This window comes from Lycorma delicatula, chromosome 4, assembly GCF_047948215.1.
Source record: "Lycorma delicatula isolate Av1 chromosome 4, ASM4794821v1, whole genome shotgun sequence".
In the NCBI taxonomy this organism is placed as follows: Eukaryota; Metazoa; Arthropoda; class Insecta; order Hemiptera; family Fulgoridae; genus Lycorma; species Lycorma delicatula.
Genome location: NC_134458.1, coordinates 197168973 through 197190419, shown reverse-complemented (window position 1 = coordinate 197190419; position 21447 = coordinate 197168973). Strand labels below are relative to the sequence as shown.

The 21447-nt window shown below is 30.5% G+C and overlaps 1 protein-coding gene across 2 annotated transcripts in view; it reads left to right on the top strand.

Moving 5' to 3' along the window:
* The window catches only part of LOC142324193 (G-protein coupled receptor 143-like), a 77487-nt gene extending 56516 nt beyond the window's left edge, over positions 1-20971 (top strand). Inside the window, exons 5-6 of one of the 2 annotated variants that reach the window (XM_075364952.1) lie at positions 6510-6840; positions 19417-20971. In XM_075364952.1, coding sequence (XP_075221067.1) covers positions 6510-6840; positions 19417-19464 — 379 coding nt within the window. In that variant the 3' untranslated portion in view covers positions 19465-20971. Of the gene's footprint in view, positions 1-6509; positions 6841-19360 lie in introns of both variants that reach the window. The other variant, XM_075364951.1, reaches the window with a different exon arrangement.
* The last annotated feature ends 476 nt before the right edge of the window (positions 20972-21447 follow it).

The following is a 21447-nucleotide window of genomic DNA, read 5'->3' as shown; positions in this document are numbered from 1 at the left end:
TTACATTTTTGTTTAATTGTGAACAATATTCATTATTACTAAATTTATCATTACTTAATTTAGAATCATTAATTCTATTAGTATGAACGAGTGTGTTATGTCTTTGTTGATATAAATGACAAGTTATTTGAGTAACATTGATTGTTACTATGACCTCTGTGAAAACATATGAGACAACAATTATTACACTCTAAAAGGTTTCTTCGTTCATCATTGGATAAATTTAAAAATTCTTTGCAGTTTTGTAACTGATGATTGGGATTACAAAGTAAACAATATTTAAAGTTAGATCTACAATAATAACTAACATTCTGTTGTTTATGAATCTTGTTAAAGTTTGAAGTAGGTTGTTTGCGATGAGATTTAAATGCATTGTTGTAATGTTGTCCTTTAATATTTCCAATACTGAATTGTGAGTTTGTAGTACTTTAACTGAGGTTTTCCAGGATGTGATGTCTGGTCTCAAGAAATTCTAGGAACTCTTAAAAAAGTTTGGACAGCCCTTATTTGATAATCTTTCTGGAAGTTGCATTGCTTCAACTGAGTTGACAGATGAAGAAATGTCATTAATGAATTTAGATAGAAGATCTAGTGATTCTTTTTTTAAAAAAATAGTTTTTAAAATGCAATCTGCATTAAAATATGCAATCATAAATTTGTTATCAAATCGTTTTATCAATAAAAATAATGCAATTTTATCATTTTCATTGGTTAATGGAAGCCTTTTAATAATGGCTAAGGTTTTGTCTCTTAGCGATGAATGCAGATAATGTAATTTTTGTTAAATTTTTTCAAGTGCAGATTAAATCATTAAATATATTAAAAACGTGAGGCCATTCAAGAATGTCACCTTTAAACAATGGTAAATTGATAGGTTGCAATTGTAATTGTTTAATAGCTGTGTCTACAGAATGTTCTTGATTATTTACTCTATGCTGACTATTTAATAAATGTTACAACTTATATTCTATATTGCATAAATTTTCCTTGACTTGTTCTCGATCTAAAGACAAACTATCATCATCAACGTCCATTTCTAATTGTATCTAAATGGAATCAGGATTGTGGTGTAAATCAAGCAGATTTTGTAATTTCACTTGCAAAGCATAGCTGTCATCTTGTGATACATCAAATTTATCTGCAAATGTTCCAATTCTTCTAACGGAAGCCTTAATTAATTTTCTTTGTCTTCATAATTGTTCTTCATCCATAATGATTACAGTAACTAATATGGCCCAAAAAAAAGTAAAACTAAATTACACAACTATTATACAGATAATGATGTTAATATAAATTACAAACCCAGATTTAATGTAGTGAAGGAAACTCCAAAATAATATTTTCATTCATTAAGTTAATTATTATTATTGAATTTCACCAATGAAGATTGAATTTGCCAAGATGCAGAGTATTTATATATAATACAATATTATAACTCTACATACAGCTGATATTTCACGTAATTATTTAATTATCCAGTGTTATCCATATTTTTTAATAATCCGGTCCTGAGAACCAAAAATAATATACAACAATTTCAGCCGCAGAGCAATTTGCTGGTTGTGTTAAGCTGTATACATTAAGTAATGCCAGATAACCAGTTATTAATAATCCCTTCTTTATTTACTTTCAAAATCTACACTTCATTAATTAAATATTGCAATGAGTTATAATAATGTATGTGTTTAGTTAACTTCACATTTATTCATATTTTAAATGTATATTAAATATGTCTAGATAGAACAATAAAAATTAAGCGATGTTGCTGATAATACATCTTAAAGGAAGGTAGTTCATATAATTAATTCTAACAATAATTAAGATCAGCTGGTTGATTAACAAATAAGAAGAAAGAAGATGACAGGACATGTTTAAATTAAGCAAGAGGATAAAGAAAACAAATGAATCTGAACAATAGTCATGTAGTGTATGAAACTCCTGGTAGTGTAAAGATTCCAATGCAGGGTCATACATCTAAATTGGTTTGGCCATTGAGCTGCTACAGTGGAACAAACATATATATATATACACATACATACACCCTAAATACATTACACACCTTTTTGGGCAGTCGTGCAATTAAAACAGGTCTGAAAAAGATTATAAAAGTAATTAAATTAAAATAATAAGTAAGTTTTAAATAATTGCATAAAGTTTATACAATATATTGTAGATAAATAACATTCTAAAACCAAATAAAGTATAAAACTGAAATAAAGTAAATAAAGTATTGAAACTAATTTCAAAAGCCTTCCTTAAAAATTAAAAATAATTTTTTTTCCAATTCTTCTGTTGAAAATTTGAAACTGGTGCCAAAATAAAAAAAATGCAACTTGCAACATTAATTTGCTGCTGACTTCAAAAAATGAAAATTTAAGGAAGTAGAAGTTTGTTTTTTAATGTTTAACCTAATCTGAATAAAGGTATCCTGTCATAGGCCAAACTGATGACTGTGTTGTCAAGTTTAGAGGGTCCAAAAGATAACCTCCAGTAAAGCTAATCAGGGTTGGAATGGAGGGGATGGTGTGGTGATCAGGATCGTCACAAGGCGGGTTTCTTTCCCTGCAGGGGTCAGGATTTTCAATTATTTTTTTAAGTTTTAATATTTTTCAGTGTTAATTTTATTAAATATTTGGATGCAAAAAGAATGTTTGTATGAAAAAACCTAATATGAGTACAGATAAAATGCAGAGGCAAAAACTGTTAAGATAAGAAATGAGAAAGAAAAAAGAAAAGAGAAGTTGAGATCAGGTTCTCTGGAGGGTAATAAATAGTTTACTAAATTTTATTATTCAAGAGATCAACTGTAATTATATATAGGTATAAAACTATAAAGGTATTTTAAAAAAAAATTATAACCTAACAATTTGTAACGGTTCTTTTCTTTTAAATGTTGAAGGCTGATCTTCATGCCAGAGTAATAGCATCTATGCCTTTCATCTGAAGGTTTTGGGTTCGAATCCAGTCAGGCATGGCATTTTTTCACATGCTACAAAAATTCATTTCATTGTCATCCATTGGCAGCAGTTATAAGATACCAGCTAGAATAAAACTGAATATAAAGGAGTTAATTGTTGTTGGGATTTCTTTCCTTCAATTGATTATAGATATTCACATTTACTAATTGTTCTGGGGAACATATTTTATATATCTAATTGTGTCAAAAAAAAACTTAAGTATATGTTATCTAGCAATACAAATTCATTAAACAAATTAATCCTCTTATCACATATAAAGAAAGAAGCTAAAGTATATTATTTGACAAAAATGTGCACCATCCACACTCAAAAAATCAACATTGATGCTAAAGTAAATCTCCTCCAGAGATTGTAGATTTACATCTACATTACAGTTGTGTATTACAGATATTTACAATATCTGTAAAAAAATTCCTGATACTCTCAAATTTTTTTTTCAACTCTCTGTAACATAACCATGACTATTAACTTACATCGATTTTGTGCAGAATTATTTCATAGCTCTTTTGTTTTAATGAAATAAGAAAATAATTTAATTTATAATACAATTATTATAGTCATTGCATTTATAGTGCTTATTATTTATTTTTTGAAAGTTCAGTCTGTGTGCTAGTTAATGATAAAAAATATTTTTTTTATAAATTAAAAAAAAAAATTATATCTACAAATGTAAAATGCTTAATTAAATGAGTGAATTAATTTAAACGGTTGATTTATTTTATTTTATTCATTCTTGGGTTAACAGGTTAAAAAGATAACATTTTAACCAAACTGTAAATTAATTTTTTATATTGTATTATTTCTGTTCTTTTATTGTACTTTCTAATCTATTATAATGTAACTACTTTATTTCTTTTTTAATGAATAATTTTTATTGGATTTTAAGTGTTTTTTGTTGCTATTTTTCAAATTTTAGAAAATGTAGCAAAAAAGTTTTAAATCTTCAAACATCTTTTCTCTAGTTAGTTTCATTTACCTGTATTAGTTTATGGCTAAAAAGAATGATTCTGAAAATGCATGTGTTTCCTAATATTTTATGTTCTCCTAAGTCTAAAAAAAAAAATTGTGTAAAAAAATTCTTTACATATATGTAAACATCTGTTTAGATTTATATCTTCTGTATGGTCTAATTTATTTAAAAGGCATGATTTGTGGTGTAGTAGCTTGTGTATCAGAGTAATTAATCCGATTAAATTCTTGTGAAAATTGGTTGAAGTGATGAGGTTGTTATATTTTAAAGGAACTTGAACATTTTATTCACATTAGTTTGAAAATTATATAAAATTTGACTTCCAAAAAAGAACTCAGCAGTTTTAAATTAGATTTACTTTATTACATTTAGAATTACAAATGTACGTGTTTTATTACATGAGAATACAAAGTCTAAAGATTTTCTTTACTGCTTAATTTAATTTAATATGAGGATTGTTCACAACCCTGCAGACATGAAACTGATAATCCACTTCATTCCACACTGGCTAGCATATCTGCAGGAATCACTTCCAAGGTTACTGTAATTCTTTGGCTTAGGTGGTCAAATGACTGAATATTTTTCTTGATAAATGATGTTTTTTTCATAGGACCAGAAGAAGAAATTGATTTCTTCAAGGCAGAAATCCATTTTCCTTCTTCAAGGAAATTTTCCTTTGATTGCAGTGTGCAACTTCTGCATGATGTGGAGGGGGGTTTTCCTTTTGGAAAATTAGGGCCTCCATATTTTCAATCTGCAGAAACACAAAGTTTTCTAACATTTCCAAATACACTATGCTCATAATAGTCTGCTCATGGAAAAAATGGCCCAAAAATTTGATTATGCATGATACCACACCAGACATTCATTTTCAGGCAAATTCCATTGATTCATGTAGATTTTCTGAGCTCCATATTCATCAATTATGTGATTCATAACTCCATGAACATAAAATGTTGCTTCAACAGAAAATAAAATTCACTGCAGGTAGTTTTTAAAAATTGAACTCTTTGTGGCTCATTAGGTTTAATTTCATGGAGCAGCTTCAGTTAATAAGCACAAAGTTTCAATTGTGAACATCATGGACAGTGCTTTTAGAAATGTTTAGTTAACGACTAACAATACAAATTGATTGATTTGGACAGTCAAATGATTGAAAGACAGTCAAATTCGTTCTGTGTTTCAGCATTTGTCTTAGGCAAATGATTTGTCTTAGTCAAAGGACCTGTGAATGTCCTTTGAAAACATTTCTGATTTCCAAAAATTGTTTTTGTGTAACACAATGTGTAAAACAGTTTTCTTGTACTTATGTGTGCTTTTGTCAATCAGAGAATTTCTACTGTAGACTTGTTTATAATTTCTTTGTACAACAGTCACTGATTTTGTTTCTGTGAACCAGTACATGCTCTGTGCTTTCTCTTGCGGCGATGCCATGGTACTGAAACCCAAACTTCTTGGCCTGTGCAACAGCCTAACACAGCTGCTACCTGTCAGAGGAAGTGCGGATTAAAACTTAATTGTTGTCACTTTAGATTATACATAAAACACTATTGGGTGTTGCAAAATAAAGACTATATTCATCCCAGAGTTCTTTTTTGGATACCCAGTATTTGTTCTTGTTTGTGGCTGTGTATAACAATGCAGCCAGCAATTAAATAAAAAAAAAAAAAAAACACTCATTGCATTGCACATGGACACACAATAGCAAATGCAGAAAAATAATTTAGTGATATTGAAAATAAATTATAAACCTGAATTTTAAGAATAATATATTTACAAATACAAATAGAAATTCACACTTATGATGAAGAGGTAAATTTTAAAGTTGAAATCTTTAGATTGATACACCTGTTTTAATAGCTAATTGTAATCAATATTTGATTTAGTTGATCATAATAACTTAGTTTTACATGTAATGATGATAATGCATTACCTTAATATTAACCTATTGAAAATATTTATATATTACAAATAAAATAGCTATATAAACAATAGTATTTACTACATTAAGGTTGTAATACCTTTATATTAAGGTATTAAATATAATACCTTAATGTAAATATCTAATATAATATTAATGTAATTATTAGATATAGATAATATAATATTATAGATATATTATTATATCTGTTGATATAATATTAATATCTAATTTAATAGTTTATAACTGATGAATATACTTATTTGAAAAAAAAAATTATGTAAATTGGTGAGTTTATATTAAGTTTATTATCTTGTAGTGTTTGAAGATGATTTTTGTTAATTTATATGTGCAGTATTTATGTTAGTCTCTACTTCATCCTGGGCAAAGGCTTCTTTGAAAGTCCCATTGAAACCTACATCTGCATGGACAACAACAATAACACACACACACACACACACACACACACACACACACACACACACACACACACACACACACACACACACACACACACACACACACACACACACACACACACACACACACACACACACACACACACACAAGCAATTTTAAAAAAAATCTTTTACTTTAATCAGTTTTCATTATTACATAAATTCTTTTAATTGTTTTTCAGATGTCTTCATTTTGGAGTTGATAATGAAAGTTCATTTATACTTGTGCTACCAAACTATTTGGCCACATATTTACCAATGATATCTGTTATGGTATTAAATCCAATTTTATACTGTTATGCTGGTAGACACGTGCGTAGGATGGTGTTGCAAGGTTTTGCACAGTACACCAATAAAGAGCGTGAAATAGTTGATTCGACCTATTTAACGTTTACCTTGATTAATCTTGTATTTTATATATGCTGGTTACCAAATCTGATCAGCACAATTGTTGTCTGGTTTCAATGGCATAATTTACCTGTGCGTACTGTGCTTATACTTTGGTATATTATGGTGAGTAATAATGATTAATAATTAGGATTATTTGGTGTACTGTGAGTTGTTTGAATTTGAGAAATAATTAAACTCATGCAATAAAAATGTACTTTTTAAGCATCAAAATCTGTTAATAGCATTTACTCTGTTAACTATTCACTGCTTACCATTCTTTTGCTTATCTGTTCACACTGCATCAAGCTGCATGTATAGCAGAGCCGTTTTTTCATCTACTTAAAGCTGTACCTCTACTCCCCTCCACAAGTGCCTTGCTATAACTGCTTGGCTATACATTTATTCTGTGAATGCATTGTTCCTGGAAACTAAATTAAAACATTTAGAAATTTTATTAGTCTCATAGTACTACCTTTTGCACCCATGTTTCATCACATGTAAGAATCAATTAAAAAAGTGATTTCTTCTTTGCTTTGCATTGTTCACACAATTACACAGGTCAACAAAATTAAGGAATTTGAAAGTTGTTTGTAATCTGATAACTGATTTTTATGTTATTTTGTGTGCTGATTTCAAATATGGCACTGTATTTTTCTATCATGTAAAAGTTTTTCACAGAGGGGAGTGCATTGCTTCCTCCAAACACTAGAGCCCCCAGAAAGCATATTCCTGTCAGGCTGAAAGGCGCTAGCACTGAAAGGACTTTCAGGGACGAACTAAAAAGGAATCATATCAGGAGTACAAAGTACATAGTCTCCCACGATCAGCCCCAGTCATTTATTTCTCATTGGTCTAAAGGATTGGAATGCAAACACTAACTCTGTCCATAAATAAAACACAAAAAACCATAACCTAAATAAATAATGATCCGCGTGATAAACGAAAGACACAGCAGCAAGGGACATTTGCCCAGGCTCTGTGATTAGCAGGGAGATAATAAACTCCCACTATCCTTGCGTTCTGTTCTGTTCCAAATTTTTCACAATATTAAAAAAAAAATCTGTTGTGTACATCATATGACTTCCTTGTACACCTATTAAATTATGTATGAACATTTTTTGCTGTACTTCATTTAAACTTATTTCATTTGAAAGTGAGATACGATCCTCCAATTCTTTTTAAAGTGGACAGTTACACAATTGTTGGAATATTAGTTTTTATTAACATTAATTATTTATACAATTATTAATTCAAATATCTTACATGAAATGTTAGGATAGAGTAAAAGTCCCTTTATTACTCGCATTATTAGATCAGTATTATTCATATCTTCGTGAGTTACTGATTAACAATAGTTTCAGATTTCTGGTGTGTCGTATAAATAAAAGTTAATAAACTATTCCCTTTAGTGAACTCCTGTATACTGGTTACAAATGTTAATTTCGACCTTACGATGTAAAATATTCAGTTTTTATGATTGGATTATTTGGTGAATAATCAAAATTGAAAAAGAAACAATCATACAGGAAAAAAAGATAACATGAAGAAATATATCTCAATAAAACAACAAGAAGATGAATATGAAGAGGAAGAAAATGTTAAGAGCAAGGGAAGAATAAAAAAAAATTAAGAGAAGATGATAAATATAAAAAGGAAGGAAATGTTAAAACCAAAGAAAGAATAAAAAGATTAAGAGAGGATGATGAATATAAAGAGAGAGAGAGAGAAAATTTGAAAACTAGAGAATGTGTAAACAAATTAAGATCAGAAGAATTATATCAAACCGAAGAGCAATTATTTAATTGCTGACTGACAACAAAAAACAAATAAATGAAATGATGATCAACTCCAACTTACGGAGAATATTATCTGACAATATCAGAGGAGCAATGAACTAAAAGATAAGAAGTTTTGGCAATTTATTAAAGAACGGGAATGTATGCCTCAGTGTATTTGTTGTTCTTGTGAAGGTCTATCTTTCAGTCACTCTGTAGTTAACTTTAAAGTAGTTAAAATTAAACAGAAATTAAACTATAAAATCAAAAAATAATACATTTCTAAATTATAATTTTTAATTAATATTAAATAATCAGATATTTCACCAAATCATCAATACAATATATACACATATGTAGTAATGTCTATTAAATTACATATACATATTTTTAAAAGTACATAAAATTTTATTTGACTTATAACTTCTCTGATTATTTTCATTTTTTTTTTTATTTAGATTATGGAATTATTATGTATTGTAATAACAATAACTGCTTATTACTGCAGTTAAGAAAAAGTCCAGAATCAACTTTTTTTTTATTTTGGGCTTTTTTGGACATTTTTGGTTCAGTTGATTGCAATCAAAAGGGGATGTGCACAACTAGATGTTACAACAGTCCTAAATCCAAAATTTCAACATCCTATGGCCAATTGTTTTTGAGTTATGCGAGATACATACGTATGTATGTACAGATGTCATGCCGAAACTAGTCAAAATGGATTCAGGGATGTTCAAAACGCATATTTCTGTTGAATTCTGAAAACTAAATTTTCCATGATCACAATACTTCCTTTATTTCATTCAAGGAAGTAAAAAGAAGATGGGAAAAAGCATATTGTATATCTATCCCTTGTGGAAAACTTTTATTTATAAAAAAGTAATAGAACTAAAAGAAAGGATCTTTGTACATTTTCTTACCTCTATGATGACTTGTACTGCCTTTTTCTTTTACTTTCAGTGCTTCTCAGGCCACATTTTCTCTTGCAGTCAGCTTGTGGATCATCTTTATGGATGCATCAACAGTGGTCTGCATTCATATTCACATTCCACCTTCTCTGATATCTGAGTTCCATTTCCTTTATATCTTGGTGAAGTTTTTCACCTTCTCTTCATTTACAGCACCAAGATTTTCAGGGAAGTAATTGATATGAGAATGCAGAAAATGTACCTTCAAGCTCATCATACAACTCAAATCTTGGAATTTCATTAGCATGTTTTCCAGTATACATTTAAAATTTGGGTCCTTATTGTTCCCAAGAAATTTCTTTATGACAAAAATTTCTTTATATTCTTTCCATGCTTTTTTATCAATGTCCTCCATTTGGTTTGAAAGACTTCATCATTAAAATGTTTATGAATATCTGGATCAGTGAAAATGCCTTCTTTCACTTTGACTTATGACAGTTGTGGAAACTCATAGCCTATGTATTTAAAACACTCTCCTTCTTAGGATATGGCTTTTACAAGCCATAGCTAGATGTGAAGTGTAGGTAGCAGGAATTTCTGTGGATCAACCAAACTTTCCCATATATATTTTTGTTCCCAGGTTCTAATAATACTCTACGTGGCCATTCTTTTCTGGTCCAATGTTCTTTCTTGTCTTGGCTGTACCATTCACACAAGAAGCAGAGATATTTGGTGTATGCTTCCTGCTGCCCAAGAACCATGTTAATTTGTCGTATAGGTCTCTGACGTTAGTTCCTGCTGTTAGTTTGTCGTATAGGCCTCTGAGGTTACTTCTGGTTATTGGCAAGGTCTTTGAAAAGGTTCTGTATCTGCGTGTAAATGAGAGGTTAACCTCGCAAAAATTGTTGATGGGGAATCAGTACAGGTTTTGTCCCAGAAAGGGTACGGAGGACTCCATACTCCATGTGATGTGTGCGATAACAATCAGCAGGATGGAATATGTCCTGAAGATTTTCCTGGACATTTCTGGAGCATTCAATAATCTATTGTGGCCTTTTGTTATTTACCAACTCCAAAAAAGAGAATGTACTGTAAGTGAATTGCAAGTTATGCAAAGTTACTTCAGTCATCGGGATGTGCTACTCCGCAAGGACGGCCATGAGGTTGGCAAGATGCTGTCTAAGGGATGTCCCCAGGGCAGCGTGTTGGGTCCATTATTGTGGGTGGTAGCGTTTGATTCTCTTCTGCGGCTGAGGTTGCCCAGTGGGTGTTGCATCATAGCTTATGCTGACGATGGGCTCCTGCTCGTCGAAGGAAGCTCATGGAAGATGGTTCAGCTCTGAGCCACTCAGGCTTGCAGGATGCTTGAGCTGTGAGGTCATCAACACAAGGTGATGTTTAGCCCGGAAAAGACCACAGTGATGCTCCTCAAAGGCTGTTTGGCAGTGAGTCGGTGTGTCTGTGTTCAAAAGTACCTCGGGGTGTTTCTTGATGAGAAACTGCAATTTAAGAGCAACCCTCAATACATTGCGGAGAGGGCCTGCAATGCCTTCTTCAGTATTTGACATGTGGTCAATCTTGATTGGGGTCTTAACTTTAAGACTATGAGTATCCTGTAGGCGTGAGCAAGGCTATTATGCTATATGCGATGCCTGTTTGAGCAGACAGGCTAAAATATAAAAGTTGTCAGGACATATTATTATGGGTTCAATACCTAATATTGTTAACAGTAACGGATGGTTACCGTACTGTTTCACAGAAGGCAGTCTTTGTTATTGCAGGTGTGAAACTGAAAGACTTGATTGTGTCTGAGAAGCAGCAGTGGTATGTTGCTAAGAAGTCCGGTGAGTTGACTTTGAATAAAGTTTGAAAAATTGAACAACATGGCAATGCCTTGTGGCAGGCTAGATGGGATGAGACAGATGGTGGGCGTTATACGCATGATCTCTCTCCAAATGTTGTTGGTTTGCAGGACGCCTCTTGGGTGCACCCTAATAAATATGTGATGCAATTTCTTTCTAGCCATGGTGCTTTTAGGGACAGACTGAAAAAATTTGGCCTGGTAGATTCTTGGGTGTGTCCTCAGTGTGGACAATTTGATGATACCTACCATGTTCTTTATGAGTGCTCGAAGTATCAGTTAATGCATACGGAGACAATCTGTCGGCTTGATCTTATTGGGTTGGTGTTGGATCTCCGTGTAAACTGGAAGAGCCAGGCCAAATGGGCAATAGTGAAGATTTTGTAGTGTACGTAGCAAAGGAAAGGATTGCTGAGGGGATCTACAGATTTGCTTGGATTTCTCTTTTATTCTATTTTTGTTGATGTTTTGTTTTATAAATTATGTTTTTTTGTTGTTCTTGCCCTTGTTTTGTTTTGTTTCAATGTTACTGTGTTATTGTTCCATGTGATATTTTTATGTTTCGTGTTGTGTGTTGAACTCACTTTTACCTTCTACGGGTAGGTAGTTCAATTCCTTTCTTAATTAGTTATTTTCAGCCTTGCTTAAGATGTGTTTATTTTTGAGATGTGTTTTGTTTTTAGTTCATTAATTAGTTGTACACTGATGGGAATGTCACTCATGGCATTTGCATCGGTGGCATCCTGGCCGAGGCAGACTGGAATATGTCAAAAGCTGAGGTTTTGAAGATGACCTTCAGTAAAGCTCATAAGGACTCAGAACAGAGGGGTTGGTGGTGGGTGTTATTCCCTACTGGGTCAGGATGCCCAAGAAGCATAGAAATTACTTTTAGGTCACCACATATTATCCATTCATGATCACAATATTTCAGTTTAGACAGAACTAATTTTAAATTCTTGTAGCATTCTTTCAGATACATGGAGTGTCCTATTGGCACTAAGGCATATTTGTAGCCATTATGAAGAATAACAGCTTTGAGTTTATTTTTAGACAAGTCAATAAACAGCCTCCATTCATTCACATCATGCTTTATGTTTAACTGTCCCATTAACCAGGAACATTGTTACAATAAATTAATCTTCCATCTTCAATAAAGTATGGAGTAAAGATTTTTTCTCTGTTTCTGTACCATGAGAAAGAAGGGCTAGGGGCCAGTAAGTTTTTTCTTTTAATCTAGATCCTAAAAGCTCTGTTGAATTTTTAGGAAGACTTAAATCTCTGACTAAGTCATTTAGGTCATGCTGTGAAAAAAGTTGTGGTTTGGAACTACCAGAAATAAAATCGACATCATCATTGTCATTGTCATCATCCTGCAACTCTATTTTGGAGTTGTTCAGTATATTTTTTAGTTTTTCTGGAAATCAAGGTTACTGGTTCACCAGGGGCATGAGGTACAGGGCATATTGCCGAATAACAATTTGGATACACAATTTCTTTTTTCTTTTTTAGACTGAACCCTTGTACATTACAAGAATAAAAGTAGCAAATCACATCACAGTGATTTTGTGGTTCTTTCCAGATCATTGGTGCTCCAAACGGAAAAGTCCTTATCTTATCCATCTTATTCCTTATCTTTTGTCCATTTGCATAGCTGTTCCACACAAGTAAAACAAACTGTATGAGGAGCCCACATTTTATCTTGGTCACAAGTTTTACCCCAAAATAGGCGTACCACACTTTTTTAACAAAATCTGTAATATTTCTTTGCTGTTTCTTTACTACAAACTCTCTGTAAATGGACAATAGAAGTTATTAAGTGAATTAACGCAACCCCTTGAAGCCATTTCGAAATATAAGAACACAAGGACAGCACAAATAAAATTACTTCAAAAAATGAAAGAAAACTGCAACACTATAGAAGGTTTAGTAAACTATTTAACACTAGCAAAACTTTTAACACAATGCTCTAATTGCAACTGATTTATTATTATTTCAATTGGGTGAAGAGAAGTAGGAGTGAGTGAGTCACCTTAGCTCATAGCTTGACAAAAGTGATTCATGAAGTCACTCTAATTAATCATTTTACATCATCTTATGTCACTTATCTTATTGTATCAAACCAAAACTATGAACATTACTTGTATTCATTCCATATAACCAACCTAATAATAAAGTATCAAAAAATTTAATGCAGACCTAATTTTTTATTCAACATTTTATAAATAAAATATATTGATTATCAATTTTGAGAATATTAAAAATATTGATTTTGTGAAAAAATGGTATGTTATGGAAGTTTTTGACTATTTTTCCTGAAACCAGCACACAAAAATCAATAAGAATCAGTTATTATTTTTCAAACAACTTTTCAATTGTTGACCTGAGTTATTACTTGCTTATAATATTAAATATGTTTCTTTTATCCAATGATATTAATTATTGATTGAACTTGTTTGTTAAGAGGTGGAAATAAAAGTTTAAGTGTATGTCACATACACTTAATGTTACTGCAAAGGTCAGTCACTGACCTTTGCAGTAACATAACCAGCAGTAAAAAATGTTATAGTAATTTTTTTCAAGGGGTTTTCTTTAATATTATTGTAATAACTCAAAGTTGGATTACATTTAACTTAAATCATGACTTTCAGCACTTTAACTCCCAAGAACTGAAACCATTGAATTGAATTAAAAGAAGTTCTACAGCTTTCTGCAGGTTACTAGTTTGCCACGTTTGATTTTATATTTCTGTCAGGTATTGCAGAAATGCTTTTATTGAGAAACTTAGTGCAGTTAATGTAATAGAGATTAGTTTTTGTAATCCTATTTTGAATGAATCTATAAAAACGTGTGAAAATAAGTTATACGGCTGAATGTAGCCATTTGTCTCTTTATTTGTATTTTGACCTGTTTATATTTATTTGTTTGGAGGATGCTTAACTTTGGCATTTGTTATCAATCATGTTGAGTTATTTTGTTCAGATTTTATCAATATTTATACCAAATTAAACCAGTATATTCATGCATAAAATGTGTTTAATATGAAAAATATTTAAAGTTTTACTTCCTTTACTTCTTGTCTTGAAAAAGTTTTTATTAAAATACAACCTCAGGAAGTAAATTAAAAAAAGTGTTTTGCCAAAAGTGTGGAAACCTTTTTTTTCATTTGAAAAGAAAAACTTCCAAGCACAAATTTTATATGTCCTTTCATATTTCATTTCAATTTTATTTTGTGTTGAAAATTTTTCTACGATTCATTTTGCACAGTAATTTAAAAAGAAAAGTTTATCAAAAGGAATACATACTTACTTATTCATCTTATTATTTTTGTTGTTAAATTATATCTTGACTGTTGAATAAATGCCATAAATTTATTTTTGATCAAGAAAGGACAGCCCACTGTTAATTATTTCAAATGAAAATGTAGGAAATATTGTTAAACTTTTCAGTTGTGAACATTACTATATTTTCTGGTTAAATTAAATTAATTCTAAAAGTTACACTAAAACAATTCTGGGCTTGCATATGTAATCATATACAAATAAAAAAAGCAAATCAAGATTATGGGCAGAACTTGAAATGAGTGATTTTTTTTTTTTTTTAGAAAATAAAGCAAAAAAAACTATGGTAATATGAAAATAAGGTACATTATTTTAGCAATTTACAGACAAAACTGTAATTATTTTATTCTACTATATATGCAGGAGTGCTTTTGTGATTCACTCACATCATCAGCTTCATTACATATTCATATATTCATCTCAAATTACATTACAACCTTCATAAATAAAACTTATTATGCATTCATTCATTTTATTTAAAACCTTTAATCTTTTTATTTTAAGAATTTTATTTTAAGAACAATTGATAAAAAAGCACATGAGTGATGATTAGATCAGTAAAATTTTCATGAAGTATTCAAGAGAAAAACAAAAACATGTCATAAGACAGGATATATATACATACAAAACAACACAAAAAATCTCTTCTGAACCCATGACCTGTGCCACCAGCTTTGTCAATCTGGGCCCCACTCCTCCAATTGCCACATTTTGACCTTCAGATTGCCTGTAAACAGTGTGGACACCTTCTCCCATTGTGCTCGCACTTGGAGAATGTATTCAACTGTAGTCTCCGATATTAGCCAGCTTAAACCTTGCTAATGTTGTCGACCCTCCCATCTTTCACACTGGTATAGTGTATGTTTGGGGGTGTCTAGCTATCCGCAGTAGACACAATCCGGGTTACTTCTTCTTTGAAACTTGAATAAATAGGTCCCATACTTCCCGTATCCCAAAAGGAATTGTGCCAACAGATACATCACCTCTACATGTTTCCTTCGGATCCATGGGGCCAGTCGCGAGATTAAGCGCTTGGTCCATGCGCCTTTCTCTGGGGCATCCCAAAGGTCCTGCCATTCCTGCAGTAGTAGCTGCAGCACCTTCGTTTTTAACATGCCTTCCTGGATTCTTACTAACTCCCGAGCAAGAAGTGCAATCGGAGGGCTACCTGCCAAAACTTCCACCGCATCCCTCGATGTCATACGATATGCCACTGTGATCTTCATCGCCGCACGTCTTTGAAGTGATGCTAGTCTTCTTACCTTGCGCTTCCGATGGAGGGCTTCCACCTAGGTTGGAACCGAATACATCAATGACGACAGCGCTGCCATCATGATCAGTTTTGGTTGGAGAGTAATTGGGCTCCTGTTGCCTTTAAAAACGAACTAGAGGTGTACCATCCCTCCAAATCCTGTATAAATCTATACAAGGACCTACCCTTACTTGTGGCGTGCCATTCTTGCTGTCATGCTTCCATCGCGAGGCTATAAAGCCTCCTCCGCGGGCAGGAAATGGGCAACTGTTTGAAATTTAGAACTGATGCATTGCGATCACCATTCTGCTCTGGTACAAGCTCAGTTCAAAACCACATCCTAAATATCTTGGCCTCCATACCTCTTCGCAATTTCCACATGACCACCCGAACTTTCACCAATAAATCGATTGGGAGAGCCTTTCCCAATAGATGGTACAACCATCTATTTTGATAGTGGTGTATAATTTAACTTATTTCAATCGGTATAATAAAGTGAGTTCAGTTAAATGGACAACATACATAACTGCTTTACTTAAAATTATTTTTATTTGATTTTAATTTGAATATTTAATTTTAATTGGTTTTATCCCTTGACGTCATATTGTTACATACGTAAACATTTTTTACAATTTAATTTAATATAATTTTTAATGTTAATTTTAATTTTAATTAATTTTTCAAATTTAAATTTTGTTTTGATTTTTAATTTAACTGAATAAAATTTTAAATTCTTGAAATAAAAAGATTAAAAGTTTTAAATTTTTAAATAAAATGAATGAATGCATGATAAGTTATTATATTTATGAAGTTTATAATGTAATTTGAGATGATTGTATGAATGTGTAATGTAGCTGATGATGTGAGTGAATCGCAAAAGCATTCCTGCATTTATAGAAGAATAAGGTAAGTTATCCTACTTTATTTATTCTGTTCTTTGGATGATCTAATAAAATAATATAAAATAAAAAGTTTAATTACATATATGTATTAAAGCTGACAACACAGTTGTAGGACTTTCCCCTTGCACAACTTTTTTCTGATGTGCAGCTTACATACACATACACAAACAGTTTAATTAAAAATATTGATAATTTTATTTAAATATATTTTTTTACAACAGCTGTACATCAGTGCTACACTAGTCCTCCTTGTGGTGACAGGGGATACGTTTGACGCAGTATACCCACTTAGCCACTAGTTTAGAGCATTTTTTTATGTAGGGGTGCGATTTTGAAAAGCTTTTTTTGCAAATATTATTATTCTCTATTTTCTAATCATTAATAAATGTGTCAGACAAATAAGACCTTAATTAGGCAAAATCTGGAGATGCTGAAGGTGACCTTGCTCTACAGCCTCACCCCCTTGACCTTTTAAGGTGAAAATTTAATAGCATCAAAACCCCATATACAGAAGTAATCTGACAAAGTTTGGTCAAGATTGGTCCAGTAGTTCTGGAGGTGTAAGGTGTGAGACGCCGAACACACACATGTACATACAATCAAATGGAAAATTTCATTCTGGTTTTTTGGGTTACTTATTGTCAAAATGTCACAATATGGTGAAAACTGCATATGCCCAAATTGGGCCGATTACAATACTTTCCCTTCTACAGTTATAGAGCTAGACGGGAAAGTAATGTATAATTTTTATATAAATGATGATTAATTTTATCAATAGTATCTACCTGTCTATATATAGATAGTTAGAAAGATCGATAGATAGATAGTGCAGTAAATACATGGTGCTATCTACAAAACATTATATTGCTTGCCCGCTTTCAAAATATGTGAAATGATACAACTTTCCATTAAGTGTCTAATACCTAAAGAATAGTTTACAGATTTTGATAAATGAAGTAACATAATAAAATTCAATCTGTTTTCTAAATTTTAATCATGGGACAACAATGTAGCTACCTGTAAAGAATATAATTTATTCAGCTATTATTACGCAAAACTTAGTTAAAATACTTATGAAAATCTTAGTACATTATTACTTAAAAAATGATGCTGTTAAATACAATGTGTTTTTAATTTAAACTTTATTATTCATCCAACTATAGAATTATCTAAGGTAAATTTATACCTAAATCTACTCTCAAAGTCAATAAATACAATTGCAAACAAATTGAAATTTGTCTACTAATTATCAAGTTTTCATCAAATGCAATACAAACACATTGACATTCTGATTTATATGCAGACATTGAAATGTTTCAGTTATCTAACTGTTCTCCTTTTAAATAATAATATTCACTAAAAATGTCATTTATCTCTTAGATACTGTTAAACTAATTATTTCAAACGTAGCTCCAAAACTTAACATGTGTTTTAATTTACTGTGTAAGTTTATAAACTACCTGATTTGATCTCCTGGGCTAATCAAGCCAGTAGAAGAAATAGGTGCAAAAATTATTCTAAATTTAATACTTCATAATGAATGGAAAATTATAAATAAATAATAATGGAGGCAGTGTTTTGTTTTAGTCTTTATTAGTTATTAATTCTTGTTGTAGTAAAATACATGTAATGTACTGTGCAACCGATCTTGTCAAATTTTTTTTATATTAGTAATGTATAAATAATGTTATGTATAATTATATTATTATAACATAATTAAATAATCAGAATGATGAAGTAATTAATTTATGGTATCTTACCCACAAATTAATTAAAAAACAATTTTCGGTTGAAAATACAAAAATTACAAAAGATTGTTATAGAGTAGTTTGTAGAAGTGTTACTTTTTCATCTTTGTTTTCCTTCTGGTATTTGGATGTCAGTTTGACTTCAAATATGTTCTTCATCTAAAGCCAGTTTCCTCACAGCTGAGTACTTTCTTTACGCTTCATCAGGCTTTTAGTACACCTCTCCATTTTTTGTTTTACCTTTTTGTATTCTATTTATTAGTTTTGCTTCCTTCTGGGTAGTCTCTTCAACATCCATACAAAATTAAACATCCTTATCGATTTTCGTCTCCTATTTTCACATGGTTTTTTCCAAATCTCCCTGCTACCATTCTTAAAATAAGCTAATTATTATATTAAGCAGATGGTTAGATTATATAAACAAGTGTTGGTCAATTCTCCAAATGTAACAGGCTAGGTTGTGCATATAGATTTTTTAAATTTATTTTTCAGTTTTCTTTATGTAGTTTTATTTTGTTGTAAGAAATTCTAGGAAGAAAAGTTAAGAAATTTCATATATAAAAGGTTTGTATACATTAGTTTTTTATTGTTCTATTTATTATTTTTTTCTAGTTCTGTAGCTTTTAATTCTCTACATGATTATGTGTATAGAAAGGTTCACTTTATTTCTTTGTGAAACAACTGCAGTTCATATACATTTTTATTACTACTTGTACTTTGAAAAATAAGTAAAATATAAATTGTATTTTATTATTATTATGTAATAATTATGCAGTATATATTATTATTATATTATGCAGTAATTATTATTATATATTTATTATGCAGTAATATATATCTATTTTTTTCAATATTTCAGGCTGTTTTCAATCCATTACAAGCACTACTTAATTCTTTCGTTTATAATCTTTTTAGTACAAAAATGAATGTACCATGGGCTCCAGTTCAACCAAGTTTACATGAAGCTACTCCATTACTCAGTACTAATTCACGTTCAAGTACACCATCATAATTCTATTTTATTATTATATATATAATATAATATACTGTGGCTAACATAGTGGTTATTTTAATTAATCTGTATTGCTGAACCAAATTGATGATGTCCAAATAAGAAAATAAAAGGACTATAGTCCATCTTTTATTGATAGTGTGGGGCTTGCGGAATACTATGTATTCAGGTAAAACAAGGTGGCTGGATAGTAGCAGCTCAAATGGGCAAGCATCATCTAGTTGACACATTCCCATTTTTTTTATTGATTCACTGTAACGATTTGGATATATATTTATGCATAAAGCTAGCTTTTGATTTTCGTTTTCTGAAATTACTTTTTTAATTTAATTTAATTATATTTGTACAATAATTGGAAAGTAAATAGAAAATCACATTTTTTGATTATCAGTTGTTTCAGATAGTTGAAAATCTTTAGGAGGTTCTGATGATTGCAGTGTTAATGATCCTAGATGATCTATTTGTGGCATTATTTTTTCATGTGCTAGTTTTTCTACAACATTCTCTCTAACAAGTTGGTGTCTAAAGGGAATTCAGCTGTAGAAATTATTACCAACCCGTCTCACGTAAACCAATAATAAACTGACAAATATTGTATATAAAGACAAAAACTAATGAAATTTTGTGATCATTTTTTTCATTAACATATGTATTTCTAATAGGTAAAATTTTTTACAAAGGGGCTTCTGCAGTGTATAGAAAATTCAGAAAATGGTTGTTTTCCTAGATTTGAAAATAAGAAAGTGCCGAAAGTCTTTACATTAAAAAAGATTCCAACTAAAAGATTGTTTACCAAAAAAGTTTAAACATTAATTTTTTTGGAAACTGATGTTGAGCACTTTTTTGTTTTCCAATTTACTTCAATAAATGTTTAGTATAGTTCTTTCTTACATATTCCTCCTTTTTATTGTGAAATAAATTTTGCCTTTAAAGATTAAGGACATATTTCAATTCTCTTACACTTCTGAGCAAACTGCAAAATTGAACATTAGTCTGGCTTTAACATTGGTTGAAAATAGTCAATAAAACAAAACCAAGAAAGATTCTATATTAAAAAATGTTGATTGGTGATTTTATGAAAATTTTCAGTAAAAAAAAAAATTGTGGGAAGTTAATTTTCTAATGATACATAAATTTTTTATAAGAGATATGAAAGCAATACAACTAAAGGGAAGTATAGTGTTTTGGGCGCAGGGTAGTATCGCTTTAAAACACCATAACGTAACTTTGTGAGATGGATGTTAATTGAATGTGATTTTTATGTTATTCTTTTTGTTTATATTATGTACTATATATTTTTGTTACTATGTACTCATATATTATTTATTTTAGTAAAATATTAAATTAAAGATTAGACTAAAGCACAGTTACATAGAAAAATGTCCAAAAACTAATATATGTTTATGTTATTTGTGTAACTGTGATTTGATTATCTTTTAATAAATGTTGTGTATTTTATTTGTGTCAGTATTGTATGTCCTTAAAAAATGTTTTTGGTTATATTAATTCACATACATAAACCTGATTCATAACATCATGTATATTAAAATGATTGTCTTTTACAAAAGAAAAATTTCTTTAATAAAGTTGATGTAAATTTTTTAATCTAAAACTCATTTTTTACTAGTGGTATGGTATCTTTGTTTCAAGTTACAACTTGATACAAAGATTGTATTCTTTTTAGCTATTGTTGAAGCCATACAAGCAAAATTCTGCTTTAACATTAAGGGTTCTTTAATTCCAACGACATGTAAAGAACCGGTTAGTAAAAATGTGGATGTAGCTTTTTTCATTTCATTTTAAATTCATTTACTTTTTTTGATCTGTCATTTTGCTTTATAACATTTGGCCATTTCTAATTTTTATAAATCCTTTTTCATCCAAAGCTAATATATTAACATGTCAGTTTTCATTTTATTTATTTCTTAAAAAGA